This window comes from Pogoniulus pusillus, chromosome 35, assembly GCF_015220805.1.
Source record: "Pogoniulus pusillus isolate bPogPus1 chromosome 35, bPogPus1.pri, whole genome shotgun sequence".
NCBI classification, from domain to species: Eukaryota; Metazoa; Chordata; class Aves; order Piciformes; family Lybiidae; genus Pogoniulus; species Pogoniulus pusillus.
Window position 1 is genome coordinate 6,789,886 of NC_087298.1, and position 18,215 is coordinate 6,808,100.

At 49.5% G+C, this 18,215-nt stretch overlaps 1 protein-coding gene across 1 annotated transcript in view; it reads left to right on the forward strand.

Moving 5' to 3' along the window:
• Window positions 1-18,215, forward strand: part of LOC135190255 (collagen alpha-1(XXVII) chain-like) — a 170,223-nt gene continuing 152,008 nt past the window's right edge. Inside the window, 3 exon segments of the mRNA XM_064171406.1 lie at window positions 1-572; window positions 10,056-10,132; window positions 16,600-18,041. Of these exon segments, the coding sequence (XP_064027476.1) occupies window positions 517-572; window positions 10,056-10,132; window positions 16,600-18,041 (1,575 nt within the window). The 5' untranslated portion in view covers window positions 1-516.

Sequence of the window (18,215 nt, forward strand, 5' to 3'; positions counted from 1 at the left end):
CCTGGGGGGAGGTGGTGGGAGGCACATCTGCACTGCAAATAAAAGCAATAATTACAACCAACAACTAAACAGCAACAGCAAAGTAACAGCTAAGAAAAAAAAGCAAACCACTTTCAATCAAGGATTTTGGAAATCAGAGATCACAGAAATTGTGCTATTAACAAGGAGGAGGGAAAATAAGAGAGAGAGAGAGAGAGAGGCAAGAAATCCAGAGACCATGGGCCAGCCTGGCTTCCTAGCGTGTACTTTCTGTTCTCTCTCCTTTTTCCCAAGGTAATTGCAGTCTGCCGAGAGGGAGTTAAATGGGATTAAAAGATCTGTGTAAGCAAAAGGACCCAGAAGAGAAGGAGGAAGGAGTGAGCCGTCCGGGCCAGGGGGTGTCTTTGACACGGCTGAGCCCCTTAGAGAGGCAGAGAGCTGAGCTCCTGGGAAGGATGTACCCACAAACCAGCCTGTCCCCCCTTTTCTGATGGATTGCCGCAAAAATTGCCCGAAAGAGACAATGCACTAAACGTGATGGAGCCGGAATCAGAGCCGGTCTCCAGACTCAGAGCTACAGCAGCAGGCAGGGGGTGAGTACAAAGTCCGACTTCTCCCGGCGCTGGGAAAGGGCGTCCCGGGCGGGGATGGGGGTGCCCGGGGAGCCGGGGGATCCCGGCAGGGCTGCGGGAGGGGAGAGCCGGCCCGAGAGGGGAGCTCCGCTGCCGGGTGGTTGGGGATGGGGTGGGGGGAAGACATTCCTTCTGCCAGGGGATGATGTGAAAACTCCTGGGCTTGCAGAGGAGAATGGGCTGGGAGAGAAGGGAGGCCACGCTGCAGCAGGAGGGTTGGAATGGTGCTGGGGTGTGCAAAAAGGGGATGAGAACTGGAAGGGGATGAGGGCTCGGAGCCGGGAAGGGCAGGAGAGAGCCCCCCGCCCCCCATTCCCATGCACCCGGGGAAGAAGCTCCTAGCCCGGGAACTGGTCCGGGGGGTGGGCGCCGGTGTTGCACCCACGCGAGATGCAAGGATGGGCAATTCCAGCCCCCCTAACTCCCAAACCCCCCAACCCCGCACACTTGCACCCTTCCCGGCCTGGCGGGCAGAGTCCCCAGTCCCTCCTGGAAGCAGGGGGGGATGCCACTCCCTGCTCCTGTCCCGCGGGACCGTGGGGACACGAGTACCTGGGGCTGGCCACCGCGGTCCTCAGGCAGTGGAGAGCCGTGGGGAGGGCTGAGCTGGGGCAGCGGCTGGCGGGTGCCCTGCGGCATGTGCCTCATGTGCTCAGAGTCCGCTCCCGCGCACAAACGCCTCTTGCTATCTGTCTATGTTTAGATAGAAAAGAACCAGACACGCTGCCCGACCTCTTTCTCACACGGCTAGGATCAGCTTGCGCTATTTTCGTGGTGAAATGTGTGGTCGTTGTTGTTGCTATTATTTTCCCGGGGACTAGCAAAGGGTTAACAATCCCTCTGGTTGCGTTCTCGGATGTAATGATGATTTACCGACACTCCCTTGCAGGGACTGGGATTCTTCTGCCTGGCTGTTTGAAAAAGTTGTGTACAGGATCCCTCTCCTCCTACCAGCTTCGGCTGGGCTGCGAGATGGGGTGAAAGGGTGGAAAGCGGGTGAAGGGATTTGGGGGCAGCTCCACTCCGAGGGTCACCCCGCTCCGAGAGCTGCCCTTTGAGCGCAGAGCCTGGCCAGGGGTGGACGTGCAGCTCCTTTGTGGGCTCAGCACAAGCTCTGCTCTGTGTCAGCCTGTGAAGCTTTGCACAGAGATCAGAACCGCTCCCGAGGGCTGCAACCAGCTCCCCTTGAGTTTTGTCTGTGCTTATGTACTCACAAGGACTGAATTGCAGTGCTTCTAGGATGTTATTAATTCTTTTGCACAGATGTGGCTGTAGCACGTCTGGAGATGCTGATAACTAGAGTGCCTCCCAGTTGCACTGTTTTCATGTTGGGGATGGTGTGGAGTGAACTGCCTGCTTGGGACCGTGTGAGGGTGACTGTCACAAACGGAGAAGTCCAAAGGGGAGCAGACAGATAAAGACTCCTTTCAAAAATGTAGAGCAATGAGGTGATGGGAGGGACCCGATGCTGAGGATACTCGGTATGAGGCACAGCTGCTACACAGAGCACCCACTTAACGCACTCTCATGATGGAGAAGTTGCCCACAATCGTGCTACAGATGAGGACAGGGAGATCCTGCTTGATCCCTGCAAATGGGATGTTTCTTGGAGACAGGGTTAGGGAATGGGGACCCAGGAGAAGGCAGTGTACCTGGCTTTGCATCTGGGTCTTACAGGCTAGCGCTGTGCACGGCTGCACAGGGTTCGAGTGCGGCTGTGCCAGGAGAAATTTATGGTTGGTCTTTTCTGGTGACTCGGACTATGCATGCCTTTTGTTCCCAGGATCTGCTCTGGTTTAGCTGCTTCGCCAGCGTGCTGCTGCTCCGTCCCTCCTCAGCAGAGGTCGCTTGCTCCCCTTCGCATTATCTCCCCATGGGCTTTCCGCTGCCGGGTTTTGATTTGCTTGGCAGAGTGCGGTGCTGTGCATCTCACCATCCCCACAGCTGGATGTTCCTCTTGAGGCTGTTAGTTTTGGAGAGGGGCCTCTGAGCCCAGAGCTCGCTTGTGCCTGGGCTCACTAGGCCACCTTTGTGCCTTGTTCCTCGGGCTGGGTGCGGGTTGTGCTTCCTGAAGGCAGCTTGTAATGGGAAGGGACTGGTGTGCTACCACGTGGCACTGGAGGTCCTGCTTGTCCCAGCACTCCTGCAGCATCCTCCAGAGGAAGAGCTGCCAGGCATGCAGGAGAGACCCATGGATGGGAGTGGGAGGGCTGGCTCACCAGGGAAGGACAAGCAGTTGCAGAGTGTGTTGAAGCTTTGTCCTGGCTCAAGCAACCAAAGCTTGTAAAACAAGAAGAGCACAAAGTTTTACAGGCACTGCAAGCCTAAAATGCCCCTCTTGATCATTTCCATTGACGCAGTTTTAGTGAGCAGAGGCTTACTGAGCCACAGAAGAGGGTTTTACATTCAGCTGTGAATTGAGCATTTGTCAAAACCTTAGCACTTGTGCTGTTCAGTTGTGGTTGTGCCACCTTGGCCCCTTCCAGCCCCAGTGCACCTTGTTGGCTGTGCAGGCAGCTTGGTTGATGTTCTGGAGGCTGCTGATGGGTGTTTGGTTGCTGTTACAGCTCTGGGTTGTTGGTGTGGTGCTTCTCAGGGTCTGCCTGGCTCACGTGCTGGATGACGAAGCTGCACACAGCACGGCTCCTGTTTTAAAAGGATAAGACCATCGGATTCAAGGTGGGAAGGTGATCTGAGGATAAAGTATGGCACAGCTGGACCAATTCAGTAGGCAGGCAAATGATGTGTGAGGGCTGGGTGCGTAGCATAGAAAGGAGGCAGTTACACAGCCTCTTGGAGCTGTGTCCCAGAAGGGGAAAGACAATGTCACAGCCGAGGTACAAGTTGAAGTCCAGTGTCCAGGTCTCCCCACTGCTGCTGCCTCAATGTGTGTCTCAGCATGTCCTTTTAATAAAGCTCTAGCTCCATCCCCACCCTGCAATGGGTTGAGGGGATAAAAGCCACACTGCTTGAAAACAAGTTTTATGGAGGTTATGTTATTGACCAAGGGTTGCCCAGGTCTTGTGGTGAAAGGGTTGGAGGAGACCTCTGACCAGAAATAGGCACAGAGCATGTAGGGGTTGTTTTTTGTTCTGTCTTTGCCAATTTATTTGGGGTCAGGGTAGAAATGATGGACTCTTACTGAAGTGCAAATGGAAGCAAGGGGGAATTCTGTAAGGGCTCTGCCAAACCCCATTCACAAATTGAAGGAATGTAAAGGCATTTATTGGAAGGACAAAAAAAGGAGTTAGATGACAGATCATGCTTAGCACTTGTGTTTGCTGAGGACTCCAGTTACTGAGAGCACAAAGGCAAGGGCCAGTAGCGAGTGTGGTCATTTCAAACAGCAGCAAAGTCAATAATCGAGACAAACAGGGGTGGTGACTGACCAAAGAGGGGACCAAGTGATGGGCTGTCAGGAAAGATTCCCTGTTGTAGGAGATTTCTGGGAAGGTGTTACAGCAACGTCAGTCAGCAGGTGAGGAAGTGGGCTGTCACCAGCAGCAGCTCAAAGGAGCTGGTGAGCTCAGTGCCAGCTTTGTGCAATGAAAGCATGAGCTCTAGTTCCCAATTCAGAGCACAAGGACCAGTGATTTGAAACCCATCAGCCACTTATCTGCAGACCACAGCATAAAGGCTTGAAAGAACAAGGTGTAAGGTGTCTGCAGGAGAGAGGATTTACCACACTGACAATTCATCTGCGGGCTGCAGATCTGCATTCTCTGCTGGAGAAATCCTAAGAGGAGCTATAGTTGCTGAGGGAGCAAACATCAGGTCTTCCACATCTAGACCTTGGCTGATATGCAGCCTTTTAAGAGAGGAAAGCTCCTTGAGACTAGCTCCTGTAGCACTGCCAACAGCTAAGGTCCATCCCCTTTGTAAACAGAGTTCTTCCCATTCATCAGGCCCTAGTGAGTTGTTCCTCTCTGCCAAGGCCTTTCAAAGGAAGCAGCAGCTACTTCTGGACCACAGTTGCCAAAGGCCTGAGATAGACCTCTACAGGCACAGCACTGAGGGCATTTTCATCCTGAATGAAGCTTAGACTTGGCAGAAATGGCACCACAGGAACTGTGGGAAACTATGGGTATGCACACACACTCCAAACTCTGGGGTGAGGTGGAGGGGAATTCAGATATTCCTGCCCAGGATCACCCCAAGGATGGGTTGAAGTTTGGTCTAAAGAGTTTCCCATCCAAGGGAATTTCCTCATTTGGGCTGCTGGAGTCTCCAGTGTTAATGGTGGCATCCTTTGCTTTGTACTCTGCTCAGAGTACTGGTAAAGCTCAGGCAGCCAGGCAGATATCCCACTGCATCCTCTCCATTACAGCTGCATCTGAAAATCGGTTTTGATCACCCTGTGCCTAAAAGCAGTGGGTTAGATTCTGAATGGGTTTTGTACCTGATGCTGGATAGTATTTTGAGGGAGATATTTGAACTTTGAAATCTTGGAAGGGTACTGAATCTCATCCTTCCCCACTTAATATTGTCAGTTTCTAGATCACAGGTTTCTCAAGCGTTGTTAAGTGCCGGTGGAAATGGGCTACATCTGGGCTGTATCTGCTTTCTCCTTTCTGATGTCTAATGGGGGTTGTAAATGAATATGATTTCAGTCATCTCAGAGCTTCTCCCCTTAGCATGCTGGGCTGTGCACAGTGCCTGCATACATCAGACAAAGTCTCTGACTGGAGGTGTGAATCAATAGCTGCTTTATACTGCAGAAGAGGTCCAGCAGGGTCGATACAGTGACATCTATGTAACTGTATGTTCCCATTGATCTCCCCAGAAACCAAGGGTGAGAGAAGAAATATCACGGTTTCCATAAGCCCTGACAAGAGACCAGATGTCTGCAATGCAAGGGGTGACACTAGTACAAAATAAGACTCCTACCCCAAAAAGCTGGGAGTGGAATCGATGTCACGGTGCAGTTTAACGCCTCAGTATGTAGGCTGTGACTTTGGTTTCCTGTTGGCTATCAGAACTGCTTTGGAGTCTTGTAAAATATCACCTCCCATCATGTGCAAAGGCTCTTAAGCAGCACATTTTCTGCTTTTAGGATACACTGCTTGACCTGCAGCTAGAAACGTAGATTTGCCTTTCTTGAAAAGCAATTTTCAGCATCCAGCTGGCTTTATGGTCTTTTGGGCAGGAAAGGAAACTGCACCTGAATGGAGTGGGGGGAGGGGGAATCGTTTTTCCACACTGCAAGGATGCTTGCAGATTCAAAAACGTTTCCCCACTGTAAATTAAGGAGGAAAGAACAACAAGCATTTGTTTTAAATGTTACTTTGAGCCCTTGTAACAATTTCTTCAGCTTTGATCCATCAAATAAGCAAACAAGATGATCTTAAAGGTCTTTTCCAATCAAAGCAACGTGGCCAGTAGGACAAGGGAGGTTATTCTACCCCTGTACTCGACACTGATCAGGCCACACCTTGAGTACCGAGTCCAGTTCTGGGCTACTCAATTCAAGAAGGATGTTGAGACATTGGAACATGTCCAGAGAAGGGCAATGAAGCTGGTGAGGGTCCTAGAACACAAACCCTATGAGGAGAGACTGAGGGAGCTGGGGGTGTGCAGCCTGGAGAAGAGGAGGCTCAGGACAGACCTCATTGCTATCTACAACTACCTGTCAGGTAATGACAAATATGGTCAGCAGAACTTACCCTTTCCTTTTATTACTGAGGTTGCCACCCTGAACATGACATCTCTGGGGCTATCACAGCAAGAGACTGTGCACAAGCCACTTAGAGAGGTGAGAACTCTTCTCTAGTTTTTAAGCCACAACTTGCCACTCTCAGCAGTCTGATATTTCAGTGCTCAGTAAGAAGACAGCAAATGAGTCTGGAACCTGAAAACACAAGACATAATTTTGTAATTGTAAGCTAATTAGAAGTTGTGATTTCATCAGGTCTCTGAATTGCTGCCTACCACCATGTGCAGGGACCAACTGCCTGTCCTGAGGCACCAGCAGAAACAGAGCCTGGACCTCCTGGTTTCTTTTCATAGAATCATAGAATCAAGCAGGTTGGAAGAGACCTCCACTCTCAGACAGTCCAACCTAGCACCCGTCCCTAGCCAATCAACCAGACCATGGCACTAAATGCCTCACCCAGGCTTTTCTTGAACACCTCCAGGGATGGTGCCTCCACCACCTCCCTGGGCAGCCCATTCCAATGCCAATCCCCTGCACAACTCAAGACTCTGTTCCCTTGTTCTGGGGACAGAACAGTACCTACAGTTTTTGTAGGAACTCCTCAGGATGTTTTTTCTTGGTTGCTACCTGTGTGCATATGGTCCTCACTGAGAAGATGCTGAAGTGTTACTAGCAGTCACTGGGCTGCTCTGGCCCTCTCTGGTGTCCTTTGCCTTCCTCTTTTGGCATTGGTTAGTCCCCACAGCTGGATCACAGGAGTTCATGAAAAGTAGCAAAGCAAAATTAAGCAGTAGTCAGTAGCTTCACACTGTTGTAAAGAGAGTTTGTAAGAAGTAGAAAAGTTTTAGGGTTCCCATGAACTTAGACCATCTGTGGTTAGGGACCCTCCTTCACCTAGTGACTATAGCAGTGGGGTTCTCATTCTGGTATCCACAGGCTCTGTGCAATACAAGCAATAACTGCCTTTAGTGGAGACCATGTGATAGAGTCTCTGTGGAAATTGCTGGCTGTGGAAAGAAGCTGAGATAAAGGCAAGGTGGGTTTGATAGCTCTATATAAGGAGAAAACTCTTCCTTTACTATTGCTGCTCAAGCTGCTTATGCAATCCTGTCGCTGCGGAGTTGTAACGGAAAAAGAGCCTGCATTATAAACCCCCCCGATAATTAACAGCCCCATCAGTCACAGGGCTGCCATTTGGAAGCCACTTTTGCTTTTTCCATTAAGTTGGTGAATTTTGCCAAAGTGTTTTTCTTCAGTGTTTTGGCACTGGGCCCTGCTCTCAGCTCTTATGGTATTGCAAGGGGTCCAGGAGCTTGGCTGAGGCCAGCTGGATCCCGCACTGCACATTCGTCTCCTTTATAGCCCCGTCAGTGTCACTGGAATGAAATTACGTGCTGGATTTTCCCCTAAGGCTTGTTCCCCTCACTGTGTTGGTCAGTGGGAAGTTTGGAAGCAAATATGGGCTGTGAAGGTACCTTCCAGAAAAAGAGATGGACTTCAGATAGGTGTGTTTTGTGTCCCAGTGTTCGTACATGGTGACACAAACGTGATCCTCACTGGGGAAAAGGTGATCTTGATGATGGGGTTCCTGCTGCCCTTGGTGTTCATGCTCATCTTCCCATGCTCTCATTCAGGCAGGTAAACCCAGCTGGTGATACCCAGCAAGGTCTTTGTTCCATGCATGCATAGAATTGTGTCTCATCTTAAAGCACAAGTGTTCTCTGGAGGTGAGCCCATGAAATGGGTTTCAGCCTCTTTAAAGTCCTGACAAGACCTCTGCTAGAAGTGGCCATGAAGAATCATCATGTTCTCCTTCCTTTCCTACATCCCCTGAATGCACTGGGACAATAACTCCTTGGACTCAGCAGCATCTCCAGCCCAATGCTGTGTCATGTGAGATGAAACAGGGAGAAGACAACCAAGTTAGAAACAGGTTCTTTACTGTGAGGGTGGTGGAACACTGGAACAGGTTGCCCAGGGAGGTGGTTGAGGCCTCAAAGTGAGGCCCAGCAGGGCTCTGGGCAACCTGGTCTAGTTGAGGATGCCCCTGTTGACTGCAGTGGGATCTGGACTAGACAACCTTTGGAGGTCCCTTCAAACTCAGACCATTCTATGATTCTAGGTGTCCTCAGCTGGAGGTCTCCTGACCATAGTGAAGCTTTTTTTATTAGCACGTGGCCAGCTACATGACATGCTGAGTGAATACCCTGATTCCAAGCTATTCCAAGCTATTGTTTCTCCATGCATAACCTAAAGCAGCCCCAAAGCTCCTGAAATGTGCAGCCCAGTGTCAGGGTAATGGAAACAGCATAGTGATGTGGTTCATCTCAGTTGTCTCCAGACCGATACGGAGCGGCTCCAGTATTTCATCCCTTCAGGCTTTAAACAAGAGGCTGGATTCCTGCATGGAGTTTTCCAGTGAAGGCCAGGTTTCCCCACTGATGTGTAAATCACTGTGGCTTTGTTTTAGCTGTGGGAAAGGGTCTCCTGTGCTGGCTGAGGATCTGCCCCAGGCCAATACATTCTCTCAGAGGATGCTTTCTTGTGCTAAAGCTGTGGCTCAATGTCAGGAGAAGAGTGGTCTCTAATCCCATTTGAGAAATGAGTTGTCTTTGCCAGATCCAAAGAGAGGAGCAAGCTTCACTTTGGCATTGCTCTGCATATCCCAGTGTTTGCACTGGCTTGGCTGAAGTGAAGAACAACCTGTGGATGTCCCACACAGCGTTCTTCTGGCCGAGGACTTTGTATAGCTTGCATTTTGTCTCTGTTTCTGCAGCAGCCCTTGCTGATCAAAGCTGTTAAACACCATCTCCCAAAATGAGGGATTTCAATCTTCAAACTTTCCACTGACAGTTTTTAGTGAGCTTGCCCAAAGACTTTCCTGTGTTCGTTGTTTGGCTACAAATCAAGGAAGTTGGGAGGGGGGGGGAGGGGGGGGAGTTTCAGCTACCTTTCTGCTAAAAGTTTTCCCCTCTGCTGCTGTTTTCAGTGGCACTCCAAGGCTTGAAGCTGAGCTGTGTGAAAGGTTTGTCCTTTTCCTTCTGTGTGCTGAAAGGGTCTGGAGAGCACTGCCTGGGGATTCTGCAGCTCTTGCACCTTCTAAAATTTCCCTACCAAGCTAATGAGAAAGTCATCAGAGGCAACAGCATGAGGTGCTGAGTGGTTAGAAGCAGAAGCTGCCCCTATCTTTGTGTCTGGGTGTAAAAGCAGGAGTAGAGCCATGTAGGGTTTCATACATTTAGAATATCTTCATGTAGGTAAAGCATAAGAACTCTGAATTTGTTTGCTGAGATCCTGGTGCCATGCCACTGCATGTCAGACCATTTCCCACCCATGTCCTCACAGACATGTTCTCCTGGCATGTCCTCACCCTTCCAATTTTGAATTACTTCTCCATCCTCTTGTATTTCTGATGTTCTGTCCTAGACAGGGCAAGTGCCAGAGAGTAGCAGTAGTAAAAGAACTGCTGACCTGGCACTGATGACCCTGCATCTCAACACAATGGTCTGGTCCTTGTTCAAGGCTTGATCAACACCTCCTAAAACTAGAGAGAAAACCTTCCACTGGATCCAGCGACTTTTAGATGACTTTAAAGCAGCAAAGTGAGATCTCAGTCAGAAGCGAGCACCGCTCTGCTGAGTGTCCGTTCTTCATTCCCCAGGGACACACAGACACTGCCACTGGCTTCACTGGACTTGTGATCCAAGAGAAGACCCTTAATGGGGAGGGGCATCAGTTTTTGTTAATGGTGGTGTAGAAACTCATCATTTTTTTCTCTTGTTTTCTTCCAGTTGTAGGGGATTCTGCTTTCTCTGGACTGTGTTATGTTTTACCTGGTTCCTGGGATTCACACAGGGAAATTCTGAAGGTAAACTACACTTCTATTTCTTTTTTCCTCTCCTCTTTCAAGAAAAGTAGAAGCCAAGTTCTTTCATGGCAGTTTAGGACCACAATTTAGTAAGATCTGAGCCTAGTGCAGAGAATTCAATGTGTTTATTGCTGATCACTGCAGGAGTGGTGGTACAGATGATGCAGTTAACAGCTGACAGAAGGACCAGTTTGTTACAGGTGATTACGTGTCCCACAGGACCTCCAGAAGTGTTTGTCTGTCTGGTGGAACTGGTGGGAATGAAGCACTTTGATGTGTCTAAAATGTCACTGGCATCTACCTGTGCTTTCTAGGACTTAACTGCCTTTGGGAAGTGCCCCTTGAGGCTGGAGCATTAAGGAATTAAGCGTCTCTGGCAGACAGGTTTTTTCCTTGACCTGAATGCAGCCTGACCATGCCTGTGTGGGCACATAGGATGTGGTGCACACAGAAACGGTGTGAGTTCTAAATGTAAAAGCAAATGTAAGGAAGAAAACTTCTACAGAGGTGGATAGGCAGCTAAGTATGAGCCAGCAGTGTGGCCAGGTGGCCAAGAAGGCAAACAGCATCCTGGCTTGTATTGACACTAGTGTGGCTAGAAGACCAGAGCAGAGATTATCCCCTAGCACTAGGCACTGATGAGGTCACACCTCAAATAGTGGATTCAGTTTTGGACTCCTCACTACAAGGACATTGAGGTGCTGGAACATGTCCAAAGAAAGGCACCAAAGTTGATGAAGCATCTAGAGCAGAAGTCTTGTGAGGAGCAGCTGAGGGGACTAGGGATGTTTAGCCTAGAGAAAAGGAGGCTCAGGAGAGACCTTATTACTCTCTGTAACTTTCTAAAAGGAGGTTGTAGTGAGGTAGGGATTGGTCTCTTCTCTCAAATAACAAGCAGTAGGCCAAAAGCCAATGGCCTAAGTTGTGCTAAGGGAGATTTCAGTTGGACATGAGGAAAAATGTCTTCCCCCAAAGGATTGGCAAGCCCTGGAACAGGTTTCCCAATGCAGTGGTGGAGTCCCAATCCCTGGAGGGACTAAGAAGCCATTTAGATGTGGTGCTGAGTAACATGGTTTAGTGGGGACCTGGCAATGCTGGACCCAACGATCTTAAAGGTCTCTTCCAACCTAAATGATTCTATGGTAGTAGAATGAATACATCTGGCTCAGTCCCTGCGTGGCAGGGGTAGCATTCTGTAGTGATTATGTACCTTCAACCTGTCTTTTTGCCCCTTCTTTTGGCATCCCCTCCCAGCGCTGATGGGAACAGGACAAAAGGTTGGGGGTATAGTAATGACTGACCTCACGAGAGGAGATAGAAATCTTCAGTCAACAAAAATAAACTCATCTGTTACGGTTAGCAGTGGGAGCCAAGCATGTCTGCAACATCTGTTTGTAAAGGAGCCATGTCCTCTTAAAATAGCAACACCTCTTCCACATGGCAGCTTTACAGGGGTATATGCTGGAACCAAAGAGCTTCCTCTGCAATCAGTAGACAACAATAAGTGGACTAGCAGGCTCCAGGGCTCCCCTTTCAGTCTCCAGAACATGAAGGAATAGGAGAAAGTTGGGCATTGCTCAACTGTCAGGCAGCCCATGGAGCACTTTTTACAGGAGGGGGGGGGGAACCCAAAAAAACACATCCCTGCCATCAGCAGTTTGGACAAATGTAATATTTTCCAACTTCTGCTTCAGTGCAGAAGAGGTGAACATCTGGCTGAATTACTTAGTCAAGCACTTTTCAGAGCAAACTTTTATGTCAGCTCAGAAAGAGGCAGAATAAACACTCTGTGTTGGTGTTGCCTTTTTGTTGTTGTTGCTGTTGTTGTTTAAAGCAGATCTTAATATGATATTTAGATTCATCTCTATCCATCCTTGTACTCCTATGATAATTATGGGATAGTGCTATGTGCTTTTTTGATTGTTGCCACCAATCCTTCACATTGCTCTGTTTGCATAACTTTAGGGTGGTGAATAACTCCCCTCTGAGATACTTAGAACCATAGAATCAACCAGGTTGGAAGAGACCTCCAAGATCATCCAGTCCAACCTAGCACTCACCCTAGCCAATCAACCAGACCATGGCACTAAGTGCCTCATCCAGGCTTTTCTTGAACACCTCCAGGGATGATGACTCCACCACCTCCCTGGGCAGCCCATTCCAATGCCAATCACTCCCTCTGGCAACAACTTCCTCCTAACATCCAGCCTAGACCTCCCTCAGTTCAGCTTCAGACTGTGTCCCTTGTTCTGTTGCTGGGTACCTGGGAGAAGAGCCCAACCCCTCCTGGCTACAGCCTCCCTTCAGGTACTTGTAGACAGCAATGAGCTCTGCCCTGAGCCTCCTCTTCTCCAGGCTGCACACCCCCAGCTCCCTCAGCCTTTCCTCATAGGGTTTGTGTTCTAGGACCCTCACCAGCTTTGTTGCCCTTCTCTGGACATGTTCCAATACCTCAACATCTCTCTTGAATTGAGGAGCCCAGAACTGGACACAGCACTCAAGGTGTGGCCTGAGCAGTGCTGAGCACAGGGGCAGAATAACCTCCCTTGTCCTACTGGCCACACTGTTCCTGATCCAGGCCAGGATGCCATTGGCTCTGCTACCCACCTGGGCACACTGCTGGCTCATATTCAGCTACTCTCTACCAGCATCCTCAGGTCACTTTCTTCCTGGCTGCTCTCAGCCACTCTGTCCCCAGCCTGTAGCACAGCTTGGGGTTGTTGTGGCCAAAGTGTAGAACACTGCACTTGGCCTTGTTAAATCTCATCTCATTGGCATCTGCCCATCCAGCCTGTCCAGGTCCCTCTGCAGGGCTCTCCTACCCTCCAACAGATCAGCACCTGCTCCTAGCTTGGTGTCATCTGCAAACTTGCTGATGAGAGACTCACCAGAGGACTTCCCCTGTGATAAAGGCATTTTTGTTCATCCTGCTTGGTTTCCTCAGGCAGACACAGGCTGCTCATCTGCCTACCAGAAAGCAAAACCTTCCAAGGAGATGTGAAGGTTGTGAGGAAACATTGGTGACTTCAGACTGTGTTATTACTTGGGATTTTCAAAAATGAGATTTACAAAGGCAGGAAAGAGTTTGTTCCTAGATCTGTGTGAGGATGAAACTAAACCAATGCTGTGAGCTTTTGCAAACACTGCAGTTATTGCTGTAAGGCTTAAGAGTCATCCTGCCTGCTGGAAAATCAGGGCATGCAGAGGATGGTTTTTCTGTAAGTGTTACAAACATAAAAGATCATGGAGTTTGTGAGTTTATGGTGTGCACTGATTAAGGGGACAGGCAGTAACCTTGGGAAATATGGTGTTCATTCAACTGAGCTTTAGCTGTGGGCATCACATCTCAGCAAGCTGCAAGTTATTTCTCTCCCTCCTGCCTTCTGGCTTCTTTTCCTTATGAAACTTTTTGTGTGGGGAAGGAAAGAAAGAGATGGGAAGGGAAGCAATAAAAGGTTTTATCCCCTCTTTCAGAGATGATCATGTGGTTGTTCAGGAATCTCTGTGCATCTCACTTTATGCACAGAGTCTGCTAGGAGAGATTTTCCCAGTTGCTCAAATGTTGCAAGTGGCTTCCAGGCACCCGGGCCCAGGCAGCTCTAAGGGCATGGGGTTTTTAAATAATGTGTTTTGATGGAAAAAGCTACAGAGGAAAAAATTTGAAGAGGAAAAAATGCTTTGCTAAACTTGGAGCTACTTAAGGAAGTCGAAATTACCTTGCATTTTATGTTAGTCGATGACATCCCATCATCCCCGAGGGACGTGCTCCACCAGCCCAGGACAGGCAGCATGGGACTGAGAGGCAGACAGGCTGGGTGCACAGGAGCTCTGTGTGCCTGGCCCTGGTGCTGGAAAATCCACGTACACGTCCTGCATGAGGTCTCTTTCAATCGGGTTTTTGCGTAGGCATCTCGAATTTGGCTCTACCTTAGTGGGTTCCGAGGGAAAGGAGTGGTTGGGTTGTGCTGTTTTTCCCTTGTCCTTAAGCACCGTTGGATGCAGTTGCTAATGAGGCAGTTGGATTGGTATTACAAACAGCAGCAGCATCCTCTGAGCAGAGAGCAGCTCCTGGAGTGCAAAGCACCTCAGCCCAACAGAGACACAGCACTGTCTGTCTCTGGGAGAGGACTTCAAAATACATGGAGACGCTGGAAGCTGCAGTCTAGGTCCTCCTTTATGTGGCAAATTTATTTCCTTAGGGCTAAATCGTGATGCCTTTGAAGTCTGTGGCAAGGGTCCCACTTGACTTTGCTAAAGCCAGTCTTTGCCCTATGCTGTTTCACAGGCTCTGGAGAGTATCATTTGTGAAGATGCTACTGTGATTCCCTCAGTCAGTGCAGAGAGGGGAAGGCTCTACCTTTGCTACAGTGACAGATAGTCCTGTTGGGCAATATGGCAGGAAAACACTGGGATTTCACAGCATGAAAGCAATTCCATCAGCAACACTGACACACTGTGCAGGAATTGTCCTCTCTGCATAGAGTGTGAAATTTCCATTCCCTTCTACATCTGATGCAGCTTCCCCAGGGTAGTCTCTGCTGCCTTAAAAAAGGGAGGTGGGAATAAAGCTGGGCTCAGACAAAGTAAATATTGATTGACTTGTCCTTACATACAAAAATGGCCAAGGGGTTTGCCAAAGTCAAAGAACAGAGTTTTTCTGGTTATTCTCCCTTCCTGGCTGGTCACATTACAAGCTTCAAACTGGCTTGAGCCTACAACCCTTCTGGCCAACACTGAGGATCTCTTTCAAGTACTAGTTCTCTAAATATGGGGTATTGTGCTGAATATTTCATAGCTGAGGGTGAAAGAGGCAAAAGTCCAAGGCCCCTTTAGAGAAGGAGCTTGTTTTTCCTTTGGACAGCCTTTGATTTACTTTTCCTTTTAACCTAAGAAAGCTGCAGTCCCATGGTGTTAGGTGATGTGCAGCCACGCTTGGCACTGCCAGATATCTGATTGTCAAATTCTTCCTCTGCTGGGTCAGAGTTTGGATTGTCCATCCCAGACTAGCTGCCTCAGGCAGCACTTCAGAGTTTGCTGGTCATTGAGTAATGGGGGTGCCTCTGGGCAGGAAAAAGGGAGGGAAATGCAGGTATCCTGCCTCATTTCCAGCAGCAGTAGTGTCATGGTAATCATTACAGCCTTATCTTTATCTGTCTGTACCACGTAGGTAACATCCTGTATTAGAGCAAATGTCTGAGCTGGAGTAAGAGAACAAGGTTTTGGGTGTTTGAGCATATTTCCCAGGTCTGGGGACATTTAGCTTTGCAGCTTTTCTCACGTAGACCTCAGCATCCTTCCCAGTTAAGCTGTTCAGCAGAGACTGGCCAGTTGGCTCCAGGTTGCATTGCTGTTGCCTGCTAATCTGTCTTGGACTCTGGGCTGTGTGTGACTCCTGTTAGACCTTGGGGCCAGAAACCAGAGCATTCTGCTTGACTGCCCACTGCAGAGTTCATCTGCAGTTGGTGGGGAGAGAGAGGTGCTTCTGGACATCAGTTCCTCATTCAGTCTGGAACAAGGCACCTGGCTCCTAGGTGGCAACTGCTGGAGGCAGGTCTTGCCTCTGCTGCCCAGCAACAGCCATAACTAATTTCTTAGCCCTTCTCCAACCTAGTCTGATTCCTTCAACCTATAAAAGTAATTTAAGGCTGTCAGATGATCCACTGAGGGAAAAAAAAGTGCTGCTCATGAGAACTTGAAGTGGTTCAGTGAAATCTAGGTGCAATTTTTTTCATTCTGGGGGGCACCTACACTTCCCTAAACTCTCTGGAGCCTCAAAGATCAAAAGAGACTTCTTTACTAATTTGGAGAGAGAGGCAGCTACAAAGGGTTTGCTCCCTTTGAAAGTTTTGTTACTTGCCTTCTGGGGATGTAAAATTTTGCAATCCCAATTCAGTCTAGTGTTCAAATTCCTTTCCAGCTGTGTGGTCAGTACTCAGAATTAAACCCCAGAGAAGTGGGTATTGGTGCTCAGTGGGAAATTTCCTTGTGTTGAGGTCAGCTCCCTCCAGAACATCTGGAACTGTTTCCTGGTAGGACAGGATAACTATCCAGATGAACCAGGGGGCCAATGCCTTTTGGCAACTGCTGGTGACCAAGTTGAGTATGCATTTGCTCCTCCAGAATGTGCAGAACAGCTATGTGCTCTCCATTCTGATTGCCCAAATGTATAATTGAGTGAAGATAGTTGAGGTTTCCTTTTTGCATGGACTGGTTTGAGTGATTTGCCATTGGAATGGGCTGCCCAGGGAATCACCATCCCTGGAGGTGTTCAAGAAAAGACTGGATGGGGCACTTAGTGCCATGGTCTGGTTGACTGGCTAGGGCTGGGGGATAGGTTGGACAGGATGATCTTGGAGGTCTCTTCCAACCTGGTTGATTCTATGATTCTGCAATTCTATGACTCCAACCATACCCACCCAGCCCTTGGATTCCCAGCACCTCTCATTTTCTTTGTGCTTCCCTTTCAGATGTGGATGTTCTTCAAAGACTTGGCCTGGCAGGGAAAAGGCCATCGAGTGGATGGTCCTCATCACGTCCAGTTCCTCAAGGAGTCATTCCTTTCAAATCAGGGGTCATCTTCACGCAGCGAGCACGTATCGAAGCCCCGCTCAGCGCCATCCTCCCTGCGGGCTCCAGCACCAACCTGCTGCTGGTGCTGAGCCTCTGCTCCCACCGCATCAACAATGCTTTTCTCTTTGCTGTCAAGAGCAAGAAGAAGAAACTGCAGCTGGGGGTCCAGTTTGTGCCTGGGAAGATCATCGTGTACGTGGGGCACAGGCGCTCTGTGTACTTCGACTACAACGTGCACGACGGGCAGTGGCACAATGTGGCCATCCAGATCCGCGGCCAGGCGGTCACTTTATTCACTGCTTGCGGGAAGCGCAGAGTACATGCGGACCTGCGTCTTAAAAAGGACGAGGCACTGGACCCACAGGGCTCTTTCCTCTTTGGGAAGATAAACCAGCACTCTGTACAGTTTGAAGGAGCCATCTGCCAGTTCGATATTTATCCTTCTGCCAAGGCAGCTCATCATTACTGTAAATACCTGAGAAAGCAGTGCAGGCAAGCAGATACCTACAGGCCAAAGCTGCCTCCCCTCGTGCCCCTCCTGCCCAGGGATCCCAGCGCCTCCCCGAGCTCCCCACAGCATACAGAGCTCCCGCTGAAGGGTCTGAAAAACCTGACCACTGCTGCCCCATCCTTGGAGTTTGGCAGGGTCACTGCACCTCTCAAGACTCGAGGGTCAGGTGCAGCAGTCATCACATTAGTACCATCCCCACCATCACTGCCAAGACTGACAACCAAAGCCACAAAGGTCACAGTGGCCCCATCTCCTGTTCCATCCAGTACTATGACACAGCCACCCACCCCTTCTCCTCCTCGGGGGACAGTGACAACCCTCAGGGTGTCTCGACCCACTCCTAGCACACACATGGAGAAAAGTCCCTTTCCCACTGCAAAAAAGGCCTCACCAACAAGCCAGATCCCTACCACGGCCAGCAGGAAGGAGTCTAAGCAAGCCACCAAAAAGAAGAGCAACCAAAAACCCACCATTGAGCCCTCTGAAGCACCCAATACTGTAAAGCCATTGAGGAGGATGACTGATAACACAACCAGCAATGTCCACTTTGTCACCCTCAAGCAAACCCCACAGAGCCCCAGCAACAGGCCTGTTCCAAGGAAGAACATGCCAGCCCCCACCAGGAAAGTGGATCCTGGCTACGACCTTCTGATGCACACCAAACAGCCCCTGGGATCTGCCCGTCCCACCTCAAGGGCCAGGACACAGGCCTTCAACCTCACAACCCCAGCTGCAACTGATGCCTATCAGATCTTTGACCTCCTTGGACCCACTCCATTTCCATTTCTACTTGGATATCCAGGAGTGAAAGGAGAGAGAGGACCTCAGGTAAGTTCACAGGCACTTAATGCTAACTCTTCCTAATCACAGCTCAGCCAAGTGGTTGGCAAACCATAACCTCCAAGAGGTTCTACAGAGACTAGCAGAGGGTGACAGCTTGCAGGAGCAGCCAAACACTGGTACAAGTCACAGAACCCCAGAAAGAGGGCTGGAAGGCACCTC